This window comes from Lasiosphaeria miniovina (assembly GCF_030549165.1).
Source record: "Lasiosphaeria miniovina strain SMH2392-1A chromosome Unknown B0T26scaffold_1, whole genome shotgun sequence".
Classification (NCBI taxonomy): Eukaryota; Fungi; Ascomycota; class Sordariomycetes; order Sordariales; family Lasiosphaeriaceae; genus Lasiosphaeria; species Lasiosphaeria miniovina.
In genome coordinates, this window is record NW_026848220.1 from 4,976,146 (window position 1) to 5,003,338 (window position 27,193).

At 55.9% G+C, this 27,193-nt stretch overlaps 14 protein-coding genes across 14 annotated transcripts; 7 read left to right on the forward strand and 7 right to left on the reverse strand.

Moving 5' to 3' along the window:
* Positions 1 to 200: 200 nt before the first annotated feature.
* On the reverse strand, positions 201 to 721 carry B0T26DRAFT_633908 (uncharacterized protein; the record flags this gene model as incomplete). The annotated part of the gene is made up of 2 exons (XM_060436580.1): positions 201 to 404; positions 455 to 721. The coding sequence occupies 2 exons, from the start codon at positions 719 to 721 to the stop codon at positions 201 to 203; spliced, it is 471 nt and encodes a 156-aa protein (XP_060303248.1).
* Positions 722 to 1,784: 1,063 nt separating this feature from the next.
* B0T26DRAFT_67452 (uncharacterized protein) lies at positions 1,785 to 3,229 on the forward strand. Its single transcript, XM_060439722.1, has 3 exons — positions 1,785 to 2,412; positions 2,555 to 2,745; positions 2,809 to 3,229. The coding sequence occupies exons 1-3, from the start codon at positions 1,942 to 1,944 to the stop codon at positions 3,035 to 3,037; spliced, it is 891 nt and encodes a 296-aa protein (XP_060303249.1). The 5' UTR covers positions 1,785 to 1,941; the 3' UTR covers positions 3,038 to 3,229.
* A 192-nt stretch (positions 3,230 to 3,421) lies between these two features.
* On the reverse strand, positions 3,422 to 4,066 carry B0T26DRAFT_630956 (uncharacterized protein; the record flags this gene model as incomplete). Its single annotated transcript, XM_060436299.1, has 2 exons — positions 3,422 to 3,770; positions 3,864 to 4,066. 2 exons carry the CDS (start codon positions 4,064 to 4,066, stop codon positions 3,422 to 3,424), a joined length of 552 nt encoding a protein of 183 aa, XP_060303250.1.
* Positions 4,067 to 6,232: 2,166 nt separating this feature from the next.
* On the forward strand, positions 6,233 to 7,107 carry B0T26DRAFT_688257 (PRA1 family protein-domain-containing protein; the record flags this gene model as incomplete). Its single annotated transcript, XM_060440971.1, has 1 exon — positions 6,233 to 7,107. The coding sequence occupies exon 1, from the start codon at positions 6,575 to 6,577 to the stop codon at positions 7,103 to 7,105; it is 531 nt and encodes a 176-aa protein (XP_060303251.1). The 5' UTR covers positions 6,233 to 6,574.
* A 1,610-nt stretch (positions 7,108 to 8,717) lies between these two features.
* On the reverse strand, positions 8,718 to 9,995 carry B0T26DRAFT_67551 (uncharacterized protein). Its single transcript, XM_060439840.1, has 2 exons — positions 9,440 to 9,995; positions 8,718 to 9,375 (listed from the first exon to the last, which is right to left on the reverse strand). Exons 1-2 carry the CDS (start codon positions 9,816 to 9,818, stop codon positions 8,894 to 8,896), a joined length of 861 nt encoding a protein of 286 aa, XP_060303252.1. The 5' UTR covers positions 9,819 to 9,995; the 3' UTR covers positions 8,718 to 8,893.
* Positions 9,996 to 10,341: 346 nt separating this feature from the next.
* Positions 10,342 to 11,898, reverse strand: B0T26DRAFT_688260 (uncharacterized protein). Its single transcript, XM_060440972.1, has 2 exons — positions 10,978 to 11,898; positions 10,342 to 10,853 (listed from the first exon to the last, which is right to left on the reverse strand). The coding sequence occupies exons 1-2, from the start codon at positions 11,514 to 11,516 to the stop codon at positions 10,805 to 10,807; spliced, it is 588 nt and encodes a 195-aa protein (XP_060303253.1). The 5' UTR covers positions 11,517 to 11,898; the 3' UTR covers positions 10,342 to 10,804.
* A 93-nt stretch (positions 11,899 to 11,991) lies between these two features.
* On the reverse strand, positions 11,992 to 14,019 carry B0T26DRAFT_688264 (ran GTPase activating protein 1). Its single transcript, XM_060440973.1, has 2 exons — positions 13,499 to 14,019; positions 11,992 to 13,440 (listed from the first exon to the last, which is right to left on the reverse strand). The coding sequence occupies exons 1-2, from the start codon at positions 13,691 to 13,693 to the stop codon at positions 12,379 to 12,381; spliced, it is 1,257 nt and encodes a 418-aa protein (XP_060303254.1). The 5' UTR covers positions 13,694 to 14,019; the 3' UTR covers positions 11,992 to 12,378.
* A 272-nt stretch (positions 14,020 to 14,291) lies between these two features.
* On the forward strand, positions 14,292 to 15,837 carry B0T26DRAFT_67820 (uncharacterized protein). The gene is made up of 2 exons (XM_060440191.1): positions 14,292 to 14,895; positions 14,979 to 15,837. Exons 1-2 carry the CDS (start codon positions 14,391 to 14,393, stop codon positions 15,560 to 15,562), a joined length of 1,089 nt encoding a protein of 362 aa, XP_060303255.1. The 5' UTR covers positions 14,292 to 14,390; the 3' UTR covers positions 15,563 to 15,837.
* Positions 15,838 to 16,752: 915 nt separating this feature from the next.
* Positions 16,753 to 17,583, forward strand: B0T26DRAFT_746296 (uncharacterized protein; the record flags this gene model as incomplete). Its single annotated transcript, XM_060444678.1, has 3 exons — positions 16,753 to 16,800; positions 16,864 to 17,057; positions 17,142 to 17,583. The coding sequence occupies 3 exons, from the start codon at positions 16,753 to 16,755 to the stop codon at positions 17,581 to 17,583; spliced, it is 684 nt and encodes a 227-aa protein (XP_060303256.1).
* Positions 17,584 to 17,867: 284 nt separating this feature from the next.
* On the reverse strand, positions 17,868 to 19,454 carry B0T26DRAFT_688270 (uncharacterized protein). The gene is made up of 4 exons (XM_060440974.1): positions 19,002 to 19,454; positions 18,786 to 18,927; positions 18,518 to 18,622; positions 17,868 to 18,382 (listed from the first exon to the last, which is right to left on the reverse strand). Exons 1-4 carry the CDS (start codon positions 19,005 to 19,007, stop codon positions 18,096 to 18,098), a joined length of 540 nt encoding a protein of 179 aa, XP_060303257.1. The 5' UTR covers positions 19,008 to 19,454; the 3' UTR covers positions 17,868 to 18,095.
* Positions 19,455 to 19,880: 426 nt separating this feature from the next.
* Positions 19,881 to 21,644, forward strand: B0T26DRAFT_631303 (cytosolic Fe-S cluster assembly factor NAR1; the record flags this gene model as incomplete). The annotated part of the gene is made up of 1 exon (XM_060436335.1): positions 19,881 to 21,644. The coding sequence occupies one exon, from the start codon at positions 19,881 to 19,883 to the stop codon at positions 21,642 to 21,644; it is 1,764 nt and encodes a 587-aa protein (XP_060303258.1).
* Positions 21,645 to 21,687: 43 nt separating this feature from the next.
* Positions 21,688 to 22,558, reverse strand: B0T26DRAFT_737073 (uncharacterized protein; the record flags this gene model as incomplete). Its single annotated transcript, XM_060443398.1, has 2 exons — positions 21,688 to 22,297; positions 22,383 to 22,558. 2 exons carry the CDS (start codon positions 22,556 to 22,558, stop codon positions 21,688 to 21,690), a joined length of 786 nt encoding a protein of 261 aa, XP_060303259.1.
* Positions 22,559 to 23,227: 669 nt separating this feature from the next.
* On the forward strand, positions 23,228 to 23,680 carry B0T26DRAFT_746300 (uncharacterized protein; the record flags this gene model as incomplete). The annotated part of the gene is made up of 2 exons (XM_060444679.1): positions 23,228 to 23,456; positions 23,553 to 23,680. The coding sequence occupies 2 exons, from the start codon at positions 23,228 to 23,230 to the stop codon at positions 23,678 to 23,680; spliced, it is 357 nt and encodes a 118-aa protein (XP_060303260.1).
* Positions 23,681 to 24,308: 628 nt separating this feature from the next.
* Positions 24,309 to 26,145, forward strand: B0T26DRAFT_670689 (uncharacterized protein; the record flags this gene model as incomplete). The annotated part of the gene is made up of 9 exons (XM_060439211.1): positions 24,309 to 24,321; positions 24,410 to 24,468; positions 24,569 to 24,571; positions 24,731 to 24,775; positions 24,848 to 25,012; positions 25,131 to 25,193; positions 25,420 to 25,460; positions 25,688 to 25,773; positions 26,090 to 26,145. The coding sequence occupies 9 exons, from the start codon at positions 24,309 to 24,311 to the stop codon at positions 26,143 to 26,145; spliced, it is 531 nt and encodes a 176-aa protein (XP_060303261.1).
* Between the last annotated feature and the right edge of the window lie 1,048 nt (positions 26,146 to 27,193).

Consider the following 27,193-nt stretch of genomic DNA (forward strand, 5'->3'; position numbering starts at 1 on the left):
ATAATTTACAGTGAAGGCATCTTGCACACACTCCCAAGATGAAAACATGCCCATACTTTTGAGTAACAACCCTACCGACTCCCGCTTTTTCTCCCTGCCCCGTTTTCAGTCTGGGTATTTGACAGGCTCTGGAAGTAAGGAAAGAAAGAACGAAATAAACCCCAAATTCAACGCTTGGCGAAAAAGACAAAAGAACAAAGTCACGCAGTCTTGCCCAGCAGCTGCGGGTGCGTCTCGGAGCCGCCCTCGAGCTTTTCAATGTAGGCGGCGGTGCCGTACGCGCAGACCTGGGCGAAGCCGCCGTGCTCGCCGGCGTCGAAGCGCAGCCCGATGATGGCGTTGCCGCCGCGGCTCTGGGCCTCGGCCACGAGGCGGCTGATGGCGTCGTTGCGGGCGTTGTAGAGCTTGCTTCTCTGTCAGCAACTTGTTACATGGGAAGGGATGGGAGCAATACCAAGTTGGTGAACCAACGCAGCTCGCCGCCGGCGATGCTCTTGAGAACCATGCCGATCCCGGCAGCCCAGTTGCGCGACCGCACCGTCAGCCCGTACACGGCGCCCAGAACCCGCACGACGCGGTACGCCGGCACGTCAAGCATGGTCGTCGTGAGCACGCCGCCTGTCTCGGTGAAGCAGTGCAGGTCCACCAGGTCGGGCGGCACGTCGACATGCTTCTGCTTCTTGGCGTCGGCGAGCGTGCGATTGTCGGGAATGTGGGACATGGTGGAGGTCACGTTGAGAATATATTGGCTTTTTTATTTTCTTTCTTCTTGATATCAGATTCAAATACGAGAGACAGTTAGACGACAAAATCTCGAGAGCCTTTGAAGCTGTTCTCTTCTCCCCCTTTTTATACTCGATACCTAATTCGAGCGCCAGACCACCTCACCGGGAATTCCCATTGCGACTCATTTCCCGGCAAGGCTCTCTTTGATGGCTGAACCGCAACCCAGCCCACGTCCTGGCTGCGGCTGCAAACAGAATGGCCAGGTTTAGCTGGATGGCTGCCAGTTGCCCTGGTAGGCTAGTCGCAGTTGCCTACCACGATGCCGATCGCATTGCAGTCGTATTTCGTATTAATTACAGTGCAGTTCAAATCAGCGCCCGACGCTGGCTGCAGCCGCTGGGCAATGCAATGCACGACGTCGGCAAACCCAACGACATGTCCTCCCTTGACAGGGCTGAGGTTGATGAGATGGGCTTCGGCTGCGCCATTTTGTGGTGTTAGAGGCGTCAAGTCGGCGACATTAGGCCCGAGAATGTTCGAGTCGCCGGGAGGAACCGGTTTTGCTCTTTCCCTGAGTGTCTGACTTACACCGTGTTGTAGGGTTAGGGTTTTGCCCCTGACTTAAGGTAGGAGACACTCGCCTCAACCACCACGTCAACCATCAACCAATCTTGAGCGGAAAACCCAGGGCGGCGCACAAAATATTTCCTGCCAACGAACGCGCCTGAAAAGGGTGTTGCCCCTGCAGGACTCGCATGGCATCGCGGGGAGATTGATTAGCGTCTGTGAGATCAATTGAGTTGTTACTACGAACCTGAGCGGAAACCCCACAAATGCAATATGGATGTTGCGGAACATTCCCTCCCACCGGCCCAAACGGTGCCTGCTTCCATAGCGCCATTGCGAGGGCAAGTGCCCCCAATGCGTCCAGCCCTCAACGGGTCGCGATGCCGCCAGCCCAGATCAAATCGTCATCTGGCAAAATTCAGCCGGCTCGCGGAAGACGAGGCCACGGCGAAGCTCGCCATCCGGGCCCCGTTCGTCGCCAGAGTGTCGTGTCCAGTGGACTAGACCTCATGATCATATGTTCCAGACTATATATTTAACATCCGGTTCTCTTCAAAGTATTTGAATTCGGTCCAAGAAGCAGACGGCAATCAGTGTTGCGTGCTGCACAACCCACAAAACACATAACGACCGGACAAAAAGGACACGATGCACTCCTCGCTCATGGGCCTCGTGGCCGCCGCCGCCGCTGTGGTCGCCACGGCGGTCCCGCGGCCGCCTCACAGCCACGCCGTGGCCGGCACCGGGGCGGTCAAGTGTCCGCTGGTGTTCGACGGGCGCGTCAAGGCGGCGACAGAGCTGTCCGACTTTGACAGCTACGGCACGTCGCTATTCAACCCGGACTATGTCAAGGGCCAGAGCCTCAAATGGAGCGACATCATCAAGTTTCCCGCGAGTGCCGGCAGCGCGCGCTTCGACGACGCCGCCCAGCACAAGCCCTTCGAGGTCACCATCAGCGACTCGAGCATCTTCCAGACCCAGAAGGGCTTTCGCCGTGCTGGCCTGCAGTTCCAGGGCGACACCAACAACGACAGTCCGGCCACGAAAGGCATCAAGACGATCCACTTCAGCGTCAAGTGGGATGCCCAGCGGGCGCTGAATCTCAGCCACGAGTATTTGGTGCGTAGCCATCTTATCTGTCTCCTCTCCTCTCTCTCTCTCTCGTCTGTTGTTGGGGGTGGGATGAGAAGAGAAAATGGAATACCCTCTTGAACCTAACCCACCCAAACCGCCAATCTAACCACGCGCACATGCGCCACAGAACGTCTGGCATGAGGCCGCCGACTACTCGGCGAATCAGTTCAACTTCGAGGCGGGCGCCATCCTGGGGCAGTCGGGCCTCGCGCGGGACACCTGGAAGGTGCTTGACCGCAAGAACAAGCAGATCTGGTCGACGCCGATCCTCAAGACGGACTGGCAGAACTTTGCCATCACGCTGGACTTTAACAAGAAGTGAGTTTTTACTCGCACTCGCTCACTCAGACTCATACATGCTGACAAGCTCCCCATCAAAAGTACGCTCCAGGTGTACTACTCCAAGGGCGACGACGCGCTCAAGAGCGTCACCAGCGCCGTGTCCAACGACAACTCGGGCGGCGGGCAGTACCAGATCGGAATCCTGAAGAAGCCCACTGGCACGAGCGACGTAGTCAATGCCGGCTATCAAGAAAGCCGGCTCAACGAAGGCCTCATCTACGGGAGCTTGTTTATCGAGGACAGCGCCAGCGCCTGTATTTCCTTGTAGATAGAACTGGGCGTCGATTGTTGTGTGAGACTCCTCGATCTACCCGAGTCCCAACGGCAGCATCCCGTACATGTACAGGGCCCGAGACTTGTGTTGGCCTTTCAAAAAAGAATAAATATTCCATTATTAGCCGACATATTTCCTCAGTGGAAACAAATAGGTCTGTCTAGATCGACACAAATTGTGCCCCACTGCCGAGGTATCAAGTCCAATGTGCTTTTGCGCGGGCCCCAAATGCTCCATGATACACCTAATCTATGCAGTCCAAGTAGATCAACCCTTCATAGCCCCTCTTTTTTCCTTCTCCTATCTCCTTCCGTTTCTGGCTACAAGCTTTCCTCTCAAGAAAAATGCTACTAAACCCCTCTACACGAAAACCGGCAATTAGTAGAACTGGAAGCGGAGCGCCTTGACCGTGAAATTCTCCGGCCCCGCGTACACCTGGTGGCGGAACTTACCCTGCCCCAGGACGGGGGTGTCGTTTCGCGGCACAATGTAGACGGCCTCGTCCAGCACACTGTCCGAGATCTGGCGCGCAACCACCAGTGCCGACGAGCCGTCGCGCTTCCGCACCCACTGGAACGACACGCCAGTGTCATAGCCGTCGTCGTCGTTGCCAGCGTCTCCACACATCGTCTGCGGCAGGCTACTCAAGTCCTCGCCCAGCGTCGTCCCCACCGCCCAGCAGTGCACCGGCGCCTCGGACGAGTCGTAGGCGACGTAGAACTTGTAGCTGGAGAGAACAAGAAGGCGGTTGGGTTAGTTTCCGTCTCTCTGCGTAATGGCAACGCGAGATGGGACGAAAGGTAAGGCTTAGGGAGCTTACTAGTTCCGGTGGCTTAGGACCATAGCCGCGGCCGCGAACTTGGTGACGTTGAAGGACGGGATGATGGTGACGTTATGCTTGGAGTCGGCGACATCAGAGTCGGGCGCAATTGGGGCTAGGGGAGAACATCTCGCGGCCCCGATCAGTGTGGCGAGTGCAATGACGAAGGCGAGGATGGGCGTTCTTAGAAGGTGGTGATACATGCTGGCTGACAATATTTGCTCGAGTATCTGGGCCTTTCTGGCCTTGTCGTAAATTGGTAAGAGTCGACTTTTTGGTGTAAGTGCAGTCAGTGCAGTTCCCGATGATGTGGGAAGTGGTTAGACCGGTCGATGGCGAGCGAGTCGTGCGAGTCTTTTCAGTTTAATAGACGACGAGACCCTTTGCTCCCCTCTTGCCAGGACGTCAGGTGATGGTGGTTGGAAGCGACGCTGCAGCATCGGCGATCTCCCCTTCCTCTTTCAGACGATTTTGACACTTAAGGTTCGAAAGCTAGGTGCTGTCAGGAGGGCATCCGGGCCACGGTCCAGTGTTAGTGGTTGTCTGTCTCTGTCTCTGTCTCGATCTGATCTCTTAACCCCTTCCTAGGTAAGGTAAGGCGGATAGATAGACAGCGTCTCGGGATCCCAAGCCGGGAGAGTATCTCTTGGCGCGGGCTTCACATCGTCGAGTCTCGAGAGAATAATGGGTCGGTCCACAATCGCTCATCCCAGGTTCTTGTGCTCCAGAAAGACATGAAATATTTTCCGGGTTTTACGGCAAATGAGGGGGGTGCGTCAATCTCATGGATGGGATGGCGGCATTATCGGGTGATATGGGCGCAATTTTCTGACGTCACGCACTACTTAATATGCTTGCTGTCCATATCTCCTTCCTCGACCTGAATTGACCTGACCTGACACTTGTGTCCCACGGACGGTGAAGACTCGGCCGCCTGGCCAAACCCAGTCCGCCGGATCCATTTTAAGTGTGAGCGTCTTTCTTAATTGCAATTTCCGTTTGTTCGGCTGCCCTTCCCTCGATGCACGCAAACTTAAAGCCCCTCTCAATTGCCCGTGCAGAGCGATCGAGATCTCATCCTGGCTCGACGGCCACGGCCACGACGGGATCCAACGGTAACATGTCTCTGCCCGGTGATTGGAATTGGCATCGCGAGCCACTAGAAGCCGTTTCAGACACGGCAAGACTGAAGAAATACCTTCTGTACTAGGTGTCATAATCCGTGGGCGGCGGATGCGAGTAGGGCCAAGCCATATGAAAGGCCCTATATCTATCGTAGATACATATATGCCTACATACGGAAGATGTATGCATGTGTATATATAGACAACTAAGCCCCGCCTGCTGCTTTATATGTTACACCGCAGTCCGAGAAGCTCCCCATGATTATCTCTGGGGACCTCAGGTTCCGCGCGGAGATCTGGGGTCTGGCCAGAACGAGCGAACGGCACAGATAGGTTGCCGGGAGGTTGAAATTGAGACGATCAATTGGGCAACGGGCCGCAAGTATACCATGGGCAGCCCGCGGTATTGGCAGAGTGCTACCCGACCACAGCTTCACAACAGCACCAGCCCGACTTGGGCACAAATGCCCGCCGCCATACCTTACGAAGCAGACGACGCCCCGTCATGTTTGCTGGTCTCGCCGTGGGACACAAGAGTCGGGCACCCGCCTAGCTCCCATGTAGGCAGGCAGGCTTGCAGGAAGACATCTCGGAGCCGGAAAACTCTCTCCGCTTTCACCACCGCCGTCCGATGCAATGCACCTGTGTGTGCGGTGAAAAGTGTAAATGGCCAAACCTGCATGACGGGGCTGCCACTGCCACTGGCAGCAGCTGTGCCCCACCGCCAACTCAGCGGGCAGCGTCCGCCTTTGAACAAGTGTGTGCGTGCAAGTGAGCTAGGTACCAATGGCCTAAGCTCGGTAACAAAAAACTATGCCTCGCCCGCCTTTTTCCCTGCTCTCTTTCTTCTTTCTCTTCCTTTCTTTCCGGCCACCTAGACCGACCAGACGACCATCGATGAATCCATTGATGGTGTCCTTGGATCGGGGAAGCTTGGAAGCGTTGTGAGTTCGGCCCTGCGGGAGGACAGAGTGGGGGGACATCGGTACTTGCTTGTAGTGCCCCTTCCAACCCCGAGGCCGTCGCTCAGCAAGGGCTCTGGCACTGGCTGCCGGCGACGACTCAAGGCGTCCCAGGGACCCGTGCCCCATTGGGAGGATCGCCAACCAAACCACAGCACCAGCTCGTTCTGACGAACAAAGACCATCGTGTCCCTTTCAAGACGTCAACGTCAACAGCCTCGTCCTGTCCGATCTGGCCAGCGAGGCCGTCATATTTCTGCCTGCTGTGCCGACATCTGGCTGCCCCCCTTTGGTACGTTTTGCTCAGCCTCTAGTCTGTATTGGGCCCGCAAGTGCGGCGTTCCACGTAACGGACACGCAATCAAACTCCGTATTTCGTTTTCGCGTCGACCTCCCTGTCCGCTAGGCTGAGGCTAAATTAATTTTATTTCATTCACCTGGCAGCTGACAGATAGCCTTGACAGATTTTCACCACGCCCCTAAAAATCGTCAAGCCATTCAACCTAACCAACGCTCTACAGAGTTCAGACTCTTTACTCGCCGAATAACCATCAATCAGATCATTGAGCCTCGTTTGCCAGCCAAACCTGAATAAGCATCAACCTGCGTCGCCTCAACCGCCAAAATGTCTCGCATCCAGATCCCGATAGACATGCTAACGTCGCGCCTGAACCTTGGCGACCGCTTCGCAAGCATGCGTTCTGGATCACTCGCCAGCCGCTTCACGAATCTGCGCCCGATATCCGAGTTCTTCGACTTCAAGCGTGTGTCCAAGCCCGCCAACTTTGCTGAGGCGCAGTCGCGTGTTAACTACAATCTCGGCCACTTCTCGAGCAACTATGCCGTCGTCTTCGTCATGCTGTTTCTCTACTCGATCCTTAGCAACAAGGCTCTGCTCTTCGACATCGTCTTTGTCACGCTCAGCATGTTCCTGATTGGCAAGCTGGACGGCCGGGATCTCGAGATTGGCTCGCAGCGACTCACCACCTCGCAGCTCTACACGGGAATGTGCATCATCGCCGTCCCCGTCGCTCTTTACGCTTCGCCCATCGGCACCATGTTGTGGCTGATCGGCGCCAGCGGCGTGACCATTCTCGGCCACGCTGCTTTTATGGACAAGCCTATCGATGAGGCTTTTTCTGGGGAGGCGGTCTAGGTGGTCGGCCGCGAGCTCCCAAATCTGCGCCCCAACGGGGAAGACCATCGAGGCGCGAGCGAAGGACACACGCAGCGCGCAACGGGAGCGACGACACGGACAATTGGTGGGAATTTGGCCGGCGTGTGGTCGAGGAGGTGGATACCGATGATGATGATTCTGATACGCAAGGCGCTAGTTTGGCTTCCGCTGCATCAGGGAAAAGGATTGCCAGCGATCCACTTGAATTTACGGGTATAGACTTGGGCGATAGGGGCGGTAGTGGTAGTGGTGCTCGACAACGGAGGGCCTTGACTATTCAGCAGGATGGGCACGACAACGACGACGAGATTTCGGAATACGACTCGGCGCGGGAATCGGGTGGCAGTCGCAATCAGTCGCGGCTGAGTTTACAGGAACGGGAGGATGCTCTGGCCGACGCTGCCACGGCCCGCATCCAGCGGGCAAGGGCTAAGGGCAAGACAGACGTGAAGTTGAGCAGAGAAGAACTGGAAGCGTACGAAAGACGACAACAGCGTATGGAAGATGAGGAACGCAGAAAGCGGAGAGAGCAGCGGTTTGCCGTGCCCATTTCACACCTCGAGCCGGCATCGCGAAAGAAGAGGCACGCATTGATCGGAGAAAGCCCGCCTCAGCAGCACTCACCTGCTGACAATGAAGGGCAACAACACCTGGCCCGTCCTGCAATGGGCTACTTTCCTCCGCCATCTTCCCGCGCTCCACGTCCTCGTTCTGGGACAGGCTCGTCCCGGCCACCCAGCCGGGCGGCCATCGATAGGGAACAGAGTTCTTCACCATTTTCCTACTCTTACATTCACGGAGACCAAGCAGCCTCGGTCAGACACTCTTCCGATCCCGCGTCTGGCCGTTCTCCGTCTCAGAGTCCACAGTCTCACCGGGATTCGGTGACTCCGAATCAATCTCCAGCAGCCACTGCTCCAGGGGGGCCGGCAGTGGATCCGTTCCAGTTCATGACTGCAGGTGCACGCGCACCGTACCACTCTGGAGCCCCATCAGCGCGTCGAAGCGTAATGGGGCCCCCTAGTGATGCGGCATACGCATATGGCGCTGATCCTGCTCCAAGGGCGCCTGCGCCTGCGCCTGCTACCAGATCCTCTGGCAGACGGCGGAGCAAGGATGAAAGTAGCGACGAGGAGACGTCAAGCGAAGAGGCCACTGTATCAGACGGCGCAAATACCCGTACACGGCAGGGTGCGAGAGTCGTCAACTCAGGCGTTACCACTCGTGGACGTGTTCGGGAGAGCGTTGTTGTCGCAGAACCGCCGGCAGAACCTGAACGTATACGGCAGCCATCACGAGATCGGACGCCTCCTCCTTCCTCCAGCCGGCATCATTCCTCTACCGCTCAGTCACCCGTCAAGCGCAAGTCTGTAGGTGGCGTTTCTGGCTCGACAAGAAGACGCAAAGGAAGATAGCTTTCCCCTTGGCTGGATATTCCTCTGCGCGTGAGAGGACGGAACCGTTTCCCGTGCCTTTGTCTTTTCGCATTACTAGACTAGTACGACAATTTTAATTCTGCATTTCCTTAGTACAGGGTGTTTTCCAAGTTCATGATTGATAATCTGCGCTGTGGTTAAAGTAATGCAAAGGGGAGTATAAGAATAACAAAGGGGATTTATTCGGCCCAGGTATATTCCAAGACTCCGCGTCGTGAACAAAAAGCAATACAGGGTTCAAAATAAGAGAAAGCCTCCCGGAAACAAACACACCACATGATCTCATATCCAAACAAATCAAGCTCTGTACTGACCCGCATCGCAACAAATCTCACGAGAACATCTTGGCGATGCCCTTGAAGCCATCTCCCCACCCGCCCGCTCCCCTGCCGTAGCCGTCTCTCTCGACGCTCCGGCGCTCCCACTGCATGCCTCCGTCGCGGCCTCTTTCGATGCTGGCATGAGCGTGGTTGAACCCAGCACCAGAGCTGCCGCCGCCGCTGAGGCCGCCGCTGGCCATGCGCATGGCCTCGCCCACGAGCCCGATCGAGTCGCCCGTGGCCGCCTTGGTTGCTACGCCGAGCATCTTCTCCACGACCCCCGGCAGCCGCAGCCCGAACCGCGCCAGCAGCGCCGTCAGCGCCCCGCCCGTGATCAGCGGCATTATGACCAGCATGAACACCTTGAGCGGGTGCCGCTTCGCGTAGTATACTAGATCCCGTAGCAGCCGCTTTAGCCGCCGCAGCACCCGCGACACGAAGTTCGGCCGCGGCGACCGCTTGTAGTATGACGGCGAGCGCGCACCGCCTGCGCCTGTTTTTGTGCCTGTGTTAGTGGTGACGGGGTAAAATGGACAGAGAGAAAGGACAGAACATACCGAAGCCGCTGAAGAAGCTGCTGCGGCTGGCGTTGCCGCCGCCGCCCAGGCCGAAAAACGACGCCCCCCGGCTGCTGCTGCTCTTGTGCTTGCGGTGCTTGTGGCCGCTAGAGTCGGAGTCGGAGCCGCCCCGGTCGCGGTGGCCGTGGCCGTGGTCGTGGCCGTGGTCACCGTCGCCGCCGCCGCCAAAGATGGACGCCGCGATGCCCGACAAGCCCAGCCCCGCGCCGGCGGCCGCGGCCGAGTGCGAGTGGTGGCGCGTCCGCGACCGCGACCGCGACCGCGAGCCGGACTTTGACCGCTTGGACGACTTGTGGTGCCGCTTCGAGTGCGAAGACCGCCCCGAGATTAGCGATGCCGTGTCGTCGAGGAGCCCCATTGAAAGTTGTTTCCTTGGGGCCTGAGGGGGGTTGTGTGGCGGGTGAGAAGGCTCTGAGCTACGTCGAGCGGCTCGGGTGAAAGAAAGAAGCTTGAATTGCCCGCAGGAAGGAAGGCGGGACGGGAGAACGAGCTCTACCTTGGAGCTATGATCGGACCGAGCTTCAAGAGATGTTACCCCTTTTTTCTCTCATTCGCTAACTGGGAAACTGAAAGCAGAGAAACTCTAAGTTAAGCCTAGGGACAGTTCAATTGCCAATTAGTTCAGTTGTTAGAACAGCTGAAGCTGCAGCACGGCGACGGAGAGCTTTCACTTTGCGACTGAAAATCAAAAGGCGCAGCCCCTGATTGGCGCAATGGAGTGCAACCTAGTGCTTACAGCCTCCTGTCACCGACCCCCCAGGGCCCCCACACACCCCAGACATTCACCGCTGCGGGGCGGGGTTTGGAAATTCGGGAGGCTAGGGAACGCCTTGCAGGTACGGAGGCTCAAGTTGCACCACTTACATCTGATCGACTGTCCTCGACTGCCTTTACGGCGGTCAGAATGGCGGACTGTCCAGAAATAGGAGTTTTCGTTTCTTGATTCATTCACCTCAATTTGACCTCAATACCCAAGTTCAAAACTCAAGCAATTGTGCCTTTCATAAAAGCCCAAAGGAAAATACTCAGGGATTCCCTCCAGAATGTCCAACACGAATTGAGCAACTACTAGTTTGACACCAGCCCGAAATTCAAATCGAATCGAATTGCCGGAACACAGCCATGCTTCTTGGTCCTCGTGAGAATTCAAACCCGTCACTCGCCTCATCCTCACTCACCCCCCTTTTCCTTTACCCAAAACACAATCAATCACATACAGACCTTAAATCTTCACTCAGCATGGAAACAATTCCTGTGAATTAAACCTGGCATTCCTAACCTCGTTAGACAAGTAAAGCTTTTCTGATAGTTGCAATCTCATATCTCTCGCCCAGACCCAGCCCCTCACTGCGTTTTTTTCGCCTCCTTCCTCTCCTTGACGTTCACCGTTGGCCTAAATCACATCAAAAAGTCAGCAAGCGAGCAATCAGCAAGGACGAGGCGCATAGCCATTCCCCCTAACACGCAGCATCAGGCACGCAGAAAATAAACAAATAAAAGTGCAAAACAAGACTTACACGGCATCAACAACACTCTTCTTCCCATGCCCATGCCCATGCCCATGACTCAACTCCTCACCCTCCGCGCGCTCAAGCGGCATCTGAACCAGCGGCATCAGCGCGAACAGCGCAAGAGCCAGTCCAGCAGCAGCATCAGCCCTTGCGTCCGCGAGCGTCGCAGCAAGCGTGCCTTGGCCCAAGAGAACCAGAGCAACAAGAGCATCAGCACCAGCCATGAAGAGCAGCCCGGCCACACCGATAGCAAGCCGGAACCCCGGCGCGCGGGGGATCTCGTAGCGGACGACGAGGAGGCGCGTCCACGCTGCGACTGACGCTGTTGCAAGCAGCAGCCACACTGGCAGTGTGGATGTGAGTTGTGTGAGGTATGTTGCTGTTGTTGTTGATGATGATGCCAGCCAGGCCAGCGCGACGCCCGTGGCAAAGTTGGCCGCAAAGTAGACGAAGCCAATGCGCACGATGAAGACGGCCAGCGCAATGTCCCACAGCACTTCGATCACCGACTCGGTCGTCTCGAACAGCACCAGGCCGCCGCTCATGATGTCTGCAGGCCTGGAGATGGTGTCCAGGTAGGTAAGGTGAGGGAGTTGGTTCGGCTGACACAGTACGTTAATGCGCGTATGTGTTTCTTTCTGGTGTAGAGTAAGCGATAATTCGGTGAGGTTACCAGCTGTTACTGTTGCCGTTGTGGCTGTGATTGTGGTTGTGGTTGTGGTTGTTGTTGGTGTTGTCTCGGTACGAGTTTACTGAGAAACTTGGATTCCGAGCTTGGTTATTTAATTCAATGGCAGTGAGCTTAAAAATATTGTTATTGATGAAACAGCCAAATATCCCTTGCAAGCAGAGCCGGAGTTGTTTTTATGTCTGTCAGGATATGTGCCATCACGAGGCTCGCGGGTTAGCGTCCAAAGTGGCTTGATGCTGCCAGCTCAAAAGTGGTGTGACCATGGGGCGACTCACAAAACCTCCAGTTTCCGGCAACAAAAGGCGGCCGGTTAAGCTGCAGAGCTGACCCCGAGAAACAACACTGAACCTATAGGCCAGAGATTCCTGCGTAGAAGCTGCCTATCATATGCCATGTTTCCCTCGTTTACCATCACGGGTCCCAATATTCACGAGTCCCTGGCCAGACCTTCTCTGTTTATTGACCTCTCAAGGATGAGAGGACATGCTACTAAACTGCAGACCGTAAAGATTCTGAGCTCACTACGGAGCCATAATCCAGTGCATCTAACGCAACAACCCCTGCCTTGCCTATCTGAAGGCATTTGTATATTCCCTCCAAAACCATCGCTATCGCAGTGTTCGCTGGGTATCGTCTGCACTCCCCCGGCGGAAAAAAAGACTCTCGCCGCCCATTCATTCTCAATTTCCGACAAACCGGCAATGCCATCGCTCGCATTAAATGGCCGTCTTGGCCAGCTTGCTTGCCAGCTCGTCGACATCCTTGTCCTTTAGCTGCACAACGGGCTCCTCCTGCGCCTCCTCGGCCTCCTTGATAAGCTTCTCAGCCCTCTCCTCAACCTCCTCCTCCTCCTCTTCATCCTCCTCCTCCTCTTCATCGGACTCGTCCTCAAGGTCGCTCAGGCTGTCAACGCCCCAGTCATCTTCGACTACAACATCGCCGCCCAACTTCTCCTTGCGCTCCTCGAAAAGCTCCTGGAGAGCAATGATCGACTCGTCCTCCTCGGAGAACTTGTTTCCGTTGAGCTCGATCTTCCTGAGGGCGGGAAGAGCCTCCTTCGCGGCCACCGCCAGCCCTCTGAGACCGGGGGCTGTGATGTCGTTGTATTGTAGACGAAGTACCTCGAGCTTTGTGTTCTTTCCCTTTCCGAGCGACTTTGACAGAAGCACGCCGCCCTTGGCGCCGAGAAGAGAATCGCCGATGCCCAACTCCAATATCTCGGTCCAGCCAGGGGCAACAGCTGCAAGGGCTTTGGCACCCAACAGAGTAAACGTATTGTCCTGCAGATCCAGCGTCTTGAGGCTAGTGGTATGCCGAAGACCCTCGCTAATCAGATGCGAAATGCCCTCCTGCCTGATGCCGTTTTGAACCATCTTTACCTCCTTGACCTGGTTGTGCAGGCTGAACGTCTTGGCCCAAGCTGTCATGCTGCCGTTCTCAAGGCGATTGCGGCCGCAGATGACAGTCTCCAGGTAGGGCACATTCTGCCCCCGCTTGCGCGCCGCCTCCTTCTTGGCATGGAGCTTAGACAAGGCGTCGGCAATCAAGATGCCGGCGTGGGGGCCCAGGCCGTTGTTGTTCAGGTACAGGTGCTGCAATGGGACGTGTTCCTCCAGGAAGGCAACCAACGGCGCCTGCGTGTTGAGGCCAAAGGCGTTGTCGTTGAGGTTGATCGAGTTCAGGTTCGGGAGGTTCAGGATGGACGTCAAGAGGTAGGAGAGCGCCTCGGGGATTTCGTTCAGGAGGCGGCCGGTGAATATATCGGCTAGGTTAGCGACCTAGGGGTAGCGAGTTAGCGTCCTGCCCAAGGAGACATGGAGCGTAGATTGAGTTTACCCTTAGGCCCTTCTTCGTCGCAAGGACCTCACCGAGGAGTTTGCACGCGCCGACGCCTAGCGTGTTTCCCAGTAGTCGCACCTCCTCGACATCGTCCATCGCGCGCAACTCGACGATGTGAAGCTCCAGGTCCTCAGCCGTGTCGAGCTTCAGACCTTTCCCCTCGAGGGAAAAGACCTTGGTGGGGGAAGCCATATTTGAGTCAGCTATTTAACTAATAAGAGGCTAGTATATTTTAGCAACAGCTGCAAGCTTTGGAGCTTGATCGTAGATTGATTGCTATTGTGTAAGTAGGCAGAGATGCAAGGCGACTTGACAGTCGGCGCTGGGTTTGGTGGGGGGAGGGGTAATAAACAGAAAAGTTCCAGCGAGCGATGCCGTTGCCTAGGGCTGTCAGGTCAGTGTCGGGTCGGGTACCAAAAAGTGGCCCCGGTTCAGCTCAGGTGCGCCACCAGATTGGCAGCTGTGATCAGCCGTCTGTCAGCCGATACTTCCCTCGAGGTCCTTAGTGTGATGCCTTTAGCGACGGGTGCCACTGATTAAGTTCACGTTGTATGCCAGCCGGCTGTCGCTATCATCTGAACCGATGCCAGGTCGAGTTTGCGCAACGATACGAAACCATTGAACAATAGACCTGATCGGATTGCCATTGTTCCAGCCACGAGAAACTACAAGGTTGATTTTCCATTTCATCAATGAAATCCTCGGCACCGAGACACCAATTTGCACATCCAACAACAGTACGCCCGTCTACTACGTAAGTCGCGCCTAGACTTCCAACGCACACGGGCGGGCGGCCATCGAACCGAACCAGAGCCAGAGCCTTGCATAGACCCCTGGACGTCGTCCCCGTCCCCGTCCCCGTCACTTCCATTCTTAACCTTTCCGCACAATGGCCAGAGGAGAATCGCCCGCCGACGACTCGCCGCTTTCATCAATGGATACCTCGGAAGACGAATACCCAGATGACGCCCCGGAGCTCATGGACGAGGAGCCCCCAGCCAAACGCCAAAAGGTCGGCGCCGGGTCAACAACGTCGTCAGCCGTTGTCCACGAGCCTGATGCAGACCCCGACCCGCTCGAGGGCATGTCCGACGTGTCCGACGACACCGACGGCGACATCCCAAGCTCGCCCGTCAATGCACGCCAGGACGAAGATGACTTCCAAGAGCAAGTCACGACGTGCGCCTGGGAGGGATGCAGGGCCGGCGACATGCGAAACATGGACAAGCTGGTCGAGCACATCCACAACGACCACATCGAGGGCCGCCAAAAGAAGTATACGTGCGAATGGATTGGCTGCACAAGGAAGAGCATGCCGCACGCGAGCGGCTATGCGCTCAAGGCGCACATGAGGAGTCACACGAGAGAGAAGCCCTTCTACTGCTATCTACCTGGTACGGTCCCCCTTGGCGCGCGCCGCTTCGATTTCAAAAACACAATGACAGAAACTAATGACTGACTGACTGCCTGTGAATAGAATGCGACCGCGCTTTCACGCGCTCAGACGCCCTCGCCAAGCATATGCGCACGGTACACGAGACGGAGGCTCTGCGGCCTTCAGACCCCGTCCCTAAAAGCATGCAGGCTGGCACCGTGGGCAAGTCCTCGAAGCTCAAAATCATCCTCAAGACGCCGCAGTCACATGCGGCCGGGCACGACGACTCAGTAGACGACGGTGGCAACGGGGACGAGTCGGGCGGCGACATCTTTACCCCACTCACCGAGGAGCAAGGCTTCTCGTCCAACGAGATCTCCATGTCGATTGAGCGGCTAGCGAAGCTCTGCCGGCTGCAGTTCAAGTGGGCCGAGGATGAGGGAGAGCTGCTGCGCGACGAGTGCAAGCGGTGGGAGGCGCTGTACAAGCAGGAGTGGCTGGAGAAGGAGGTCCTCCTCGACCAGGTGGTGCAGAGCGAGCAGGCCTGGCACGTCCGGCGCAAGGCCATCCTCGCAGGCGTCGCCGATGTCCAGGTCGTGCCCAACAACACGGCTCCGACTACGCCCTCGGCCGTGGCAGTGGCCGCGAACGGGGACCGAAACGAAGCTCGGGTTGCTGGTGACTAGGTGCCCTACAACCCCAAGCTACCGTTTCGGCCCTTCCGGCTAACGAGACGTTACCAGGTCCCTGCTGCCGCGGGCCAACTGCACCAAGCTCGCCGGTCGCTACGCTCGGCCGAGGAAGGACGGATTATAGGCATCGACGACTCTCGTTTCGCTGCAATGCGTAACCACGTGTGCCCCGAAGTCAGCAGAACTGGTTATTGAGCCGCCTTTTTGTTGGGGCTCTACGATATTGATGACGGAGATACGGAGTAAACGGATTAAAAGGGAGGGCACGGATGAGGATACGGCCAAGTCTCTGCTTCCTGGGGCCTTCATGGAGGGGAGGTGTCCGTGAATAATACTCGGGGCGGCACATATTTTGATTATTTTGGGACTTTTATTATTATTGCTTTTCATTCCTTTTGTTTTTTCCCCTGCTCACTTCTTTTGCGGATCATTGTTGATTCCGGATTGCCCCCCTGAACAGGCTTAAAAGACTGCATCTCATGGGGGAAGGCTGTTCGCTCGCAGCAGCCCCTCAGCTGAGCTCTCTGGCGTTCAGCTGCATTTATGTACAACATTCTATTTGGAGCAGGCGCTCGGCGTGACTGCAGCATGGCGACTCGCCAACGTTTACTAGAGCTGGATTCTTTACTCTATTCCGGTGCGAAGCCTCCTATTAGAAATACATCCCCCTTCTCTGCTTGATAGCGAGATATTAATTTACAGAAACCCATCAGATAACAAATCGCGACCAAGTGTTCAAGAGTCCTTCTTCACCTTGCTTAAGGGAGTTAAGTTGCCTTTCATCGGACGCGACCAGTCTCGCTCAGCCTCGTGCAAGACACCACTCGTGCACTTTGCGAACTACCGCCGACCTTCTCAGCAATGGCAGAAAGTCAAGAGGATTCGCCATCATCGCGCCCATGTCGGACGTCCAATGATACTGTCCACTTATCGGCCTGCCGTTCCTGTTCTGGTCGCTTCACTTACATCTCGCCATCTGGAACTGCCGTCCACGTTGCCGCCGGAATTCCAAGCCCTGATATCAAGTACAAGGCAGTCTCGCATGTATGGGGGCCGCCACACGTTGTCCACATGGTCTGCCAAAAGTGCTCGACAGACCATGGAATCCGTCTTCGCAGTCATCCGACATTTGATAACATCATGGCGCGCTCGCGGGGCCGGGCAGCACAATCTGGATGGACAACATGTCCATCGACCAAAACAACCAAGCCGACGTCGCTGCCCAGGTCGTTGTGATGGGAGAGATCTACTGAAGGGCCGAGTGCGTCTCGGTCCTCCTGCCCGAGTCTGCCAAGGAGGCATATGAGACCTTGGCAGAGCTCCTCTCGATGATGACAACGCTGCTGAGCAGAAAGGGGCAGTTTAATTACAACCCAACTAATAGCGACTGGGACGCTTCCGGGCCCGAGGGGATAGAGGAGACGGGCGCCATCGCAGGGCGCTTCTTTCAGCTCGTCGATGGCTTCCAGCACAGTCTAGACAAATACAAGTACTAGACGCAAGCCTAGACATTTCAGGAGTGGGCGCAGGCATACGATGTCGGGGTGGCACTAGACCTAGACACCACTGCTAGAAACGATGTTGTCAACAGGTTGTCTGTCCTGCGCAAAGTCAAGTCGACCATCGTCTACGCCGCCACCGGGATCGCAGACTATAAGCTCCGCAAGGGCCAGTACGCCCTGATGGATCTCGGGTGGCCGCGCGGCTATGCGAAGCCGAAGCTCGACCGCGTCAAGCGGCTGCTGCCTTTCGAAAACGCCTTCGCCGCGCCAGACGAGATATCGGCAGACGAAGTCCGTTTCCAGACAGCCATGCCCAACCAAGGGACGAGCGCGCCCCTCGAGCTCCGCACCATCCCTCGTCAGCCGCGCACAGGCGAGGAGCAGTTCAAGGCGCGCCTGTGCCTGATGCTTGACTCCTTTGCCGGCATGAACGAGCGCGAGGCGATATTCGAAACCAACCTGGTCTGCTGCTGGGCGTCCATGTGCAACATCCCCTACGACTACTCCTTTTAATGTGTGCGGTGATGGGTATGAGCCATTTCACTTTTGTGATGAATTTGACTGTGGAAGTTCCCCCTTGAGTAGAGCCTCATTGAGCAGACGAAATAAAATAAAATATACACATATAGATAGATAGAGTATGTGCACGTTTGATGAACTTGTTTATAAATATTTCTTCGCTTCAACATGCGTGTGGGCCGCAAAATCGCAGAGGAAAACTAGGGGGCAACGATACATAGGTTTCTTTACTTGCTGGAAATATCACATACGACCATACCTGGTTGAAAACTCGGGATCCCGTCCGCTCTCCCATAGATAAACAACCAAGGGCCAGATCAGTAGTTGGGTCGGTGACGACCAGCGAATCCCTGGTGTTGTATGTCCTTTTTGCTTCTTTTTCTTTTGTTGGCTTCCCTCTACTTCATGCCCGAGGGGAGCTACCGCCGAACTAAGCCTTCACTAGCCGGCGAGACAACCATCACCCAAGACTCACCACGGCCACTACCCATTGGCGAGGAAAACAGTCACAGATGCTTCGGCCTCTTCCTGTCAGCTTCGCTATTCTTGAACGGCCAGCCGCTCGTGCGCTTATCCGCGCCCGTCCGCTTACTGAGGCGGCCCTTGTCGCCAGCAAACAGGAGAGTCCCGAGCCCGAACGCCGCAAAGGCACTGCTCCCTAAGCAGCCTAGCAGGTAGGCCATCTGGCCACTGCCGTTCCACCTTGCGTAGCTGTAGAAGGTGCTTGACGCGTGGTACAGCATGGACACAAGAACGACTGCGTCGGCGTAGGGGGACACGGTGTCGGCAGGGCCTAGGTTTGGGGGAGATGTGAGTAAGGCACATCACATTGTGAAGTCTGTCATTTTTATTGAGGAAATACGATGGGCGGGAACAGTTCAGGTCTTAGGAGATGACTAGAGATTATAAGTGAGTGCAAGGAACTCACTGTCTGTCATGGAGGCAAGCGGTAGGGCGCCGGATAGAACAACCAACAACAGGCCGATGGCAAGTTGGGACAGCCCCAACGAGCGGGCAAAATACTGTTCAACCGCTACTATTCATATTAGTGACAAGTATGGGCCAACATCTTCCCACGGGGGTCTTGACGTTTGATGGGAGCTGCGTGAGTCGTGCTATACTCTGGGGCCTCCCTACGGTACCCCTGAGTAGACCTGATCCAGCTTGGTTGGGGTAACCGCGATTTGTTTACTTACAGCTGGGGTGGCCATACTGATTCTGATAGCGGTTCGGCGCGTCCACGCTCAGTAGCGTGCTGATGAAAGTCGGCCAGACAATCAATGGCACCGCTTGAGCGCTCAACCAGGCGAAGCTGCCAAAGCTGTACACTGATACGGTCTGTAGGACGGGTGTTAATGTCTGGTCTCGGTGGTGAAACCTGCTTGTCTAGCTCTAGCTGGGAAACAACTCACGTCCATGGCCACCTAAAGTCTCTCACTTCTCTCAAGAATCTCCGGTCTGGTCCCTGAGTGAACTCAGTTCAAGCACAAGCGTATGTATACAGGCACTAAACCGGTCCTCGAAAAAAAAAAAAATTGACACCGCAGGAGCTTTGCAATGTTGGAAAAATGATTGTACTCAAACGGAATGATTCACCGATCGGAAATCGTATTCTAGCCGCAAATGTGTCGAAACCCACGTATGTACACGTACCCACTGTTGAAAGCTGAGCTCTCACCTAGGCTGCTGGCTATGATCTTGGCTGACCGATGAGCTACGTCATCCGAAACAAATGCGCTCTAATTAGGCCAGATACCGACACAGTGTGGGGGGGAACTCAAGCTGCCAGTTGCACCCCCCTGGCGCCTCCTCCAGCTGGGGCGGCGACAGAGAGGGGTCACAGGAGCCGCCGCTCGCTCCCCCACCAAAAATACTGGAGGGCAGCCGATGTCGCATCGCAAATGCGCTGAAAGGCATTTCAAAGCAGAAAAAGCTAATATACGTACCTTGCTGTGCTAATTACGAGTCCACAACTTAAGAGGGGTTCACGAAACACATAGACGACACGAACAAGCAAACGAACCGACTTCAAGTACGGAGTACCGAGAACGGAATACCTACCTCGAATACGGTACCTACCTACGCCATTACGCAAAGCCAGCCGGGGTTTCAAAGTCTATCGGGGTCCATCAGTGCCTCCCCGCGGAGAGATACCATTTCACACATACACGTATATAGGTATATATCCGGTATCTACAAACACACACCGAACTGTCTCCCTGAAAAAACCAAACCCCGAAAACCGGGGCATTCCTCCCCTAGACGACCGACCGACAAACACAGCCGCAACCATGTCGGCGATCCTCTCAGTCGACGAGCTGAACGACTTCATCAGCCCGGGCGTGGCGTGCATCAAGCCGGTCGAGACGCTGCCACAGAAAACAACACCCAAAGATAACGACGACAGCAACGAGCACGAAGTCATACTCGAAGGGCAACCCGGGCAGGGGCAGGAAGGCCTAGCACCGCCGGCGCAGATATCGCTTACAGACTGCCTGGCGTGCTCGGGGTGCGTGACGTCGGCCGAGGCGGTGCTAGTCAGCCTGCAGAGCCACAACGAGGTGCTCAGCGTGCTGGACGCGGCGGCGGCGCTGCGGGTAGTCAATAATACTAGCAGTGGCGGCAGCGGGTTCGCGGTCGAGGGGCTGCAGGACCCGTCGGCGAGACTGTTTGTGGCGAGCGTGTCGCCGCAGACGCGCGCTAGCCTGGCTGCGGCGTGCGGGCACGGCGTCACGGAGCGGCAGGCCGGCCGCATGATCGAGCAGCTGTTCATGGGCACGGACGGCTTGCCCGGAGGCGGGCGATGGGGCAACGGGTTCACGTGGATGGTGGACACGAACACGGCGTGCGAGGCATGTCTCGTACTCGGATCTGACGAGGTTCTTAGAGCTACCTCTCCTACAAAGCAGACACTACCGCTTTTGCCGTCCGACAAGCCTGCTACGCCAACCATTACATCCTCGTGCCCGGGCTGGGTATGCTACGCCGAAAAAACACATCCCTACGTCCTGCCCCATCTCTCTCGCGTCAAGTCCCCGCAGGCGCTCATTGGCACCCTCGTAAAAACCACACTCAGCCGTTCGCTCGGGATTTCCCCCGACAGGATATGGCATCTCGCCATTATGCCGTGTTTCGACAAGAAGCTCGAGGCCAGTCGCGAGGAGTTGACGGACGCGGTCTGGGCGGGCGACGGAAAGCCTGGCCGGGGCATTCGGGACGTCGACTGCGTCATTACGAGCAAGGAGATTCTCATGCTCGCCGCCTCGAGAGGTATAGACTTCTTTGCACTGCCAAAGGTGGCGGCATCGCAACCACTCTTTCCCGACCGGCTCATACACAGCTTCCTGTTCGCCACAAGGAGTCGCCAACAGTCGCGGGTCGCGGGCACATCTGGCGGTAACCTGCACTATATCCTCCATGACGTCCAGTCGAGACACCCGGGATCGCGAATCGAGACGGCCAGGGGCAGAAACGTCGACGTCGTTGATTACGCCGTCGTTGCTGCGTCCGGTGAGACTTTGTTCAAGGCCGCGCGGTACTATGGCTTCCGCAACATCCAGAACTTGGTTCGGAGACTAAAGCCAGCCAAGGCTTCGAGGATGCCGGGAGGAAAGCCGTTTGGTGGCGCCAAAAGGCCGGTTGGGCGGTCCTCGGGCATGGATTATGCCTATGTTGAAGTCATGGCTTGCCCTGGCGGCTGCACCAACGGAGGCGGACAGATCAAGGTCGACGACCAAGCAATCATTGATCGCAAGGGCCTGCTGACAAAGCCCGGCCCCCAGGAGCAGAAAGACTGGCTGGCCGAGGTTGACGAGGCATATTTCTCGGCTGATGAGCCAGATTCTGGACAGGACCCGAAGGACGAGGTTGTGGATGGCATTTCCCCTTCAAAAATTCGAGATACTCTGGCGCATTGGTCGGACATGACTGGGATAGGGCTGGATAGATTGGTGTACACGAGTTATCGAGAGGTTGTCAGCGATGTTGGTAAGAGCCAAATAACCGACACCGAGAGGGTTGTGCAGTTGGCTGGCAAGATAGGGGGTGGTTGGTAAGAGCCATGCCCGGGACCTGCATTCTCCACGGGAGTAAAAATAATCAATTATCCTTGGCTCCGCGCCGAGCGAAGCCAAACCCACCCCTTCCGCTGCCGTCTGGACCTCGTGGTGACCGAATAATTTGGTCGTCAGCTCGTAGCGTGCCCGATCGGCCTGACTGCTGAGGCGACTCGTCACCGCTGCGGTTTTGGGCGCCAAATCCCGGCCTTGGTGAGGATACTGGGTCAAAGAGTTCCCTCGAGGGCTGTTGATTCGTTTGCGGGCGACGGGCTTGGCTGTCTTGTCCCCGGTCGTTGCGATAAGCGCCTCCGCCTCCGCGGCCGCGGCCTCTCCCCCTAAAGCCCTGCCGGCCTTCGTGGGCTTGCGGGGGTGTCGTGTTGCCTGGCGTCGACTGTCCCGAGGAAGGGTTAGAATCGCCAAAGATTCTAGCACGGGCTTCTTCGTAGCGCCGCTGCTTCTCTTCGAGCTCGCGCTGTTGGCGCAGCCGGATTTCCTCGGGCGTCGGTTGGTTCTTCTGCGCCTCGTCGTCTTCGTCGTCGTCGGCCTGTGCTGGCTTTCGGCTGAGGAGCTTCACCGCCGGCTTGAACGGCGTTGCGAGAGGAGGGACATTACTATTGACCGGCAGAAAGCTGGGCTCCTCCTCGGTCTCTCTGCAAGGGCAACGTGCCATGTCAGGCCAAGGCTCTAGATGTAACGGCACAAAGCAAAGCAATGGGACTGGAGATTTGCACATACGCCGACTCCCACAGCTGCCGCTGGGTCTCGGCATGCTTCGCCATCCGCTCTGCGCGCGTCATGGGTGGTGATACTGTCTCTGTCTCGGGGCCTCGGTCCTCTTTCGCGTCGCGGTCCGCCTTCGCCTCGAAGTCTTCGTCATCCCAGGCGTCGGGGACGTCGTCATGTCTTGCCATTGCGTCTGCTGATACAGTGTTGTGAATTATACGATAGTTTGGGTTATGCGATGTAGGCCTCTCGATAAGAATATGGCTTGGTCAATGTCGCCGCAGATTTGCCAATGTTTGGTTGACAGAGTGTCATTTAGAAACTTGTATTTCGATTTCGGCTGCGAAGTCAAAGTCAACACGCCCGCACCCCGCTATGTGCACGGGCCCGATGTCGACTAGTGATAGGGGTGTCGGCACCTGCTCAGCGGACTCGAGATCGGAGCTTCTACGACAGAGTACAACTTACTTCACGAGGAAAGCAGACAAGGTAGACAAGTACCCATCCGAGGACAGAGCTTGAGCAACACCGTCAGAGTCTAGTCTATTGAGCTTGGCTTTCGTGAAGAATCACAACCTCGATCCCGTCATTATCAAACTGCCTATACAGGCTCAGCCAGACAAACCCAAGCCAGGGTATGTTACCTAACAAAGTGTCCTAAATCCATCAACCATCTTCCACTCCACGTCATTAGCCCTGTCACATTGCTTCCTCCTCGTCGCCAACCCACACCCGGTCCGACCTGGTGATTTCTTGTCATTTTCATCCCCCACCCTCTACTTCCATTTACAATCCTTTGGGTGAATTTTGACACATTCCAACTTCCCGCAGAAGTCGCAACGAAAGACACAGGCGCAATGAACTCGGATGAGATGATGTCAGACACCACAGTCAACACCACTAAGGGGGTGCCTCCCCTAGATCTCCTCCAAAACAACAGCAGTGGCGGCGGCAGCCTGGCGGATGTAGCAGCAGCAGCAGCAGCAGCCAAAGCCGGCGCCGGTCCCGCGGCCTGGAACACCAAGAAGTTCAGAGACGAGTACGAGATGGCCAAGACGCGCCTCTCGGACCAGAAGTTCAATATCGGTACGAGAAGAATGAAACACGAAAAAAAAAACTATAGTAAGGGTTTTTGTAGCTTGTGATTCTAACGGCATGTCCGTCGTTACGTATATACCACAGCCGAGTACCCAGACCCGCTGCTGCCGCGCCGGGTCTTGCCCCGGCAGTATCCCTTGGGCGTCACTGCGGAGACAGAGCGCCAGCTCCAGGAGCTTATCGCCAACATTCGTGTCAACGGCGCCGCGTGAGAGAGCGAGGGGTGGGATTACGAGTCATGGCGAATGTATTTCATCACCCTCCTAAATTTACCACTCATGCCGGGGGATACTGACATAAAACTAAGATACCGATCGAGCTAGCAGGTGAGAGGGTCACGGGTATTTCCTCACCCACTAGAGGCATCATTTGGGGGCGTTGTGTAGAAGGCTTTACAGATGTTTGTTTATATTCTATTCAATTTTAGGGTTCTACCAGAACTTCGAGTCAAAATGAAACGTGTGGTGTACGGAGTACGAATACACACATTACGCAAAGGTTGACAGTTGACTGTGGTCTCTGTTTTTGAGCGTCCAGTTCCCCTTTTACCTTTTTGGGAACCGGTGTGAACATCCCGGCCTGTGTGTAATTGTACTTCCAAGTACAACACACACACACACACACACACACACACACACAGACAATATACCAAGGCTTGTCTTGGAATGTGCCTTGCGCAACCGCAAATGTGTCGAAAAGGGGAGGCGGACTTCGGAAAGGCTGCCGCTCAGCTAGCTCGCTCGTAAATAGAGCGACAGAGCTAAAGCCGATTTGCGCGGGCGGCTGTCCAACACCAACACGAGAGGAGGCAAATTCTGTCTATCGAACGGGGGCCTAGAAATGGATGGACGACGTGCGTGCAGCGCTGATAACACTCTACGCTGAGAGACGGAGATCCTGTGCAGCTAGACTGCATCTACCTACTACTATCTCGAGGCCAGACCGCAAGTACGAAGACACGGCTGTATACCGAGTATCTCCTGGCCAGTTTGGGAACCATGTATTTGACTAGCTAGAATATAGCAGCACGAGCAGCGAATACGTACTTATAATGATAGGTAGATACTCCGAAGACAGCTGGTTGGCTGTTATGGTAGCAGGTAGTAAGCTCGTGACGGCCCGTTGATATTGCGGGAGAAGCCGGGTTTGCCTCAAAGGGCCGATTTGGACAGGCTTACTCGTAGGGGGAGGGGGTGCGGATATGGAGACATATACCATACATAGTTGGGGCCCTCATCTCACTAGGCTCTTTACGCCCCTAGGCTGGCCGCGATCGAGGCGCGTTGTTGGGAACCCGTAGCTCGCCCGTAAGCATGTTGCGACACGGTCTATGATGAGCAGGCAAAAAGACAAAAAATGGAGTCTCCTTCAGGACGTAGTCGTTGTTGGGGGCCTCGACCGTCTCGGCATCGCCTCGACCGCTTGGCCAAACCACGACTGCCGTCAAAAAGGTTGACCAGAATACCGCCCCCTGCCACCCCTACATACTGGAGTCCTTGTCCTCGCAACAGTACGGATACGGATACAGCAACGGGGCTAATAAGGTAAGGTATTCCGCATTGCGGACGCGGACGCGGACGGATTACCAAGAACAGTACCGAGTCACCTCTCACTGCCTGGATATGGATCGTTTCGAAACCGGACAGACGAGACTCAATCCAGACGTCCGGACTTGCCGTCGCGCGCATCACAGAACACGGGACGACACACCCACAGACACCCTCGGTAGGTAATTGTAGTTGCCGAGAGGCTGAACTTCAGCGGATCTAGCTAGGTAGGAGGCTTTGAGGCAAAATGGGAACGACATGCTTCAGATCCGGCGGATCGGGTCGCGCAGGGCAACCTTTCCTTTCCCACCGGCTTGCTTGTTGTTGTTTGACTCCACTCCACACCGAAGAAGCTGCCCCGGCCTGGGCCCGGCTGATGTGTGTATATGCATAGGAAGGGGCAGATCCCACCAGGGAAAGTCTTCCTCAACATCAGCAAGGCAAGGTAAGCTGGGGAGGGAAAACAGCGTGCAATATGCTTTGGAAACTCCTAGGCTCTTAGCCTCAAAACAACTACGCCGTACCAACCTTAGCTATTACCCGACTTACTTAGGACTTTTTGTCTTCGCCAAAACTAGCGTGTTGGGCTCGTGTGGAAAGAGAAGCCGAACAGAGCCGTCTATCCATCCATCCCTTAGATGCAGCCATACACAGCTGAGGTTCCAACCGCAGCTACTACCCAGGACAAGACATTGCCTTGCCGGCGACAAAGCCCACCAAGCAACCAAGCGCACAGCGCATTCTGCGGGAGCGGGACTGTAAGTCGGAAATCCGGCTTGCACATACGCACGTCCGTCTTGGATTACCTATGGCTGGGTATGACTTGCATGCAATGCACGCCTTGTGCTTGCTCACAGTTCCCTGTCTCTTGCATCGAGTCGCCAACCTGAGGGCGGCGTTGCGAAAGGGGGGCCCGTCTCTCTTTAAAGGGTAGAAGGCGGGCTGTTGAGGGCTGGCTGGCCAGAAAGTCCCAGACCAAAGACCTGGCCCGGTCTAGGCTTATTATATGCAGTTCCAGCTCTAGCCATCAGACTCAAATAATAAAGAATAATGGATGGCGACCAACAAGTCTAGGCCGCCAACGCCAACGACCCGAGACAAATCTGTACCGCTGCGTCACCGCTTTATAAGTAAGTACGTAACACGGGTAAACATTGACACTGCGAGCTCGGGTCACTATACCACACAGCTCGGTCTCTTATAATACGGACCATGTTGCCGGAGGGGTCCGAGTCCACGGCAAGGCATGCGCTCCAGGTCGGCAAAGAGCTTGAAAGTATCCGTAGCTATGTGCCTTGGTAAGGTAGGTAGGTGGTATGCATGAGGCCAATAATAATAATTTCCCCGTCTCTGGATACCATCCCATCCCCCGTGAACTCCTTTAGGTAGGTGGGTAGGTAAGCGCATCGGCATCGGCAGTAGTTTGACTGTCCGCTTTCGGGGCTCGTCACACCAAACCAAGTCACCCTGGCTGCCCAAATCGATGCTTCTAGGTGTGGCATAGGCAGTTCGGTCGAGCCCAGAATGGAATTTCCTCGGCCTATGTCTATGTCGATCCAGTAGTGTATGTGCCTACGTAGTAAGGGGTGGTCACATCACCGCGCCGTAGCCGTGCTAACGCGGGAGGCTTGGCATCTGACAAGCTGAGACAAATATGTATCTACATACAGAGTATTCAGAGCATTCAGTACATAGTACGCATTGTTTTACCTTCTATGCCTAGGTACCTTGCTTTGCACAGACGGGAACCGAGTGCCGATGCGGTGCCGGATATCGATTTGAACCTCTCGCCCCAAAGGCCAAACGTGTTGGTCTCAGGTCCAGAGCTGGCTGGCCAACATGCCTGGCCATTTATGGCCAACGGGGGTTGCCCTGACCTGACGTGTTTGGCCTGGTCGCGGCCCCTCGCAGAAGGATTAAAAATAGCCGGACCTCGACTCAAGTTGATGGATGGCTGGCGTGGAAAGCTTGTCTAGAGATAGGAAGGTAATATCACTCTCGGTTGGGAACCGAAAACCCATCGTCGTGGATTCTGTTTCTGTTTCTGTGACTGGTTGTCTGTTTCGCCCTTGCAACCAATCTCCGAGAAGCTCACAGGCTGCTCGCTTCTGTTACGTATTATCGATTCCAGTTTCGGGGCTGGCCAAGCTGACCGACGGGAACTGATGAGAGAGAGTC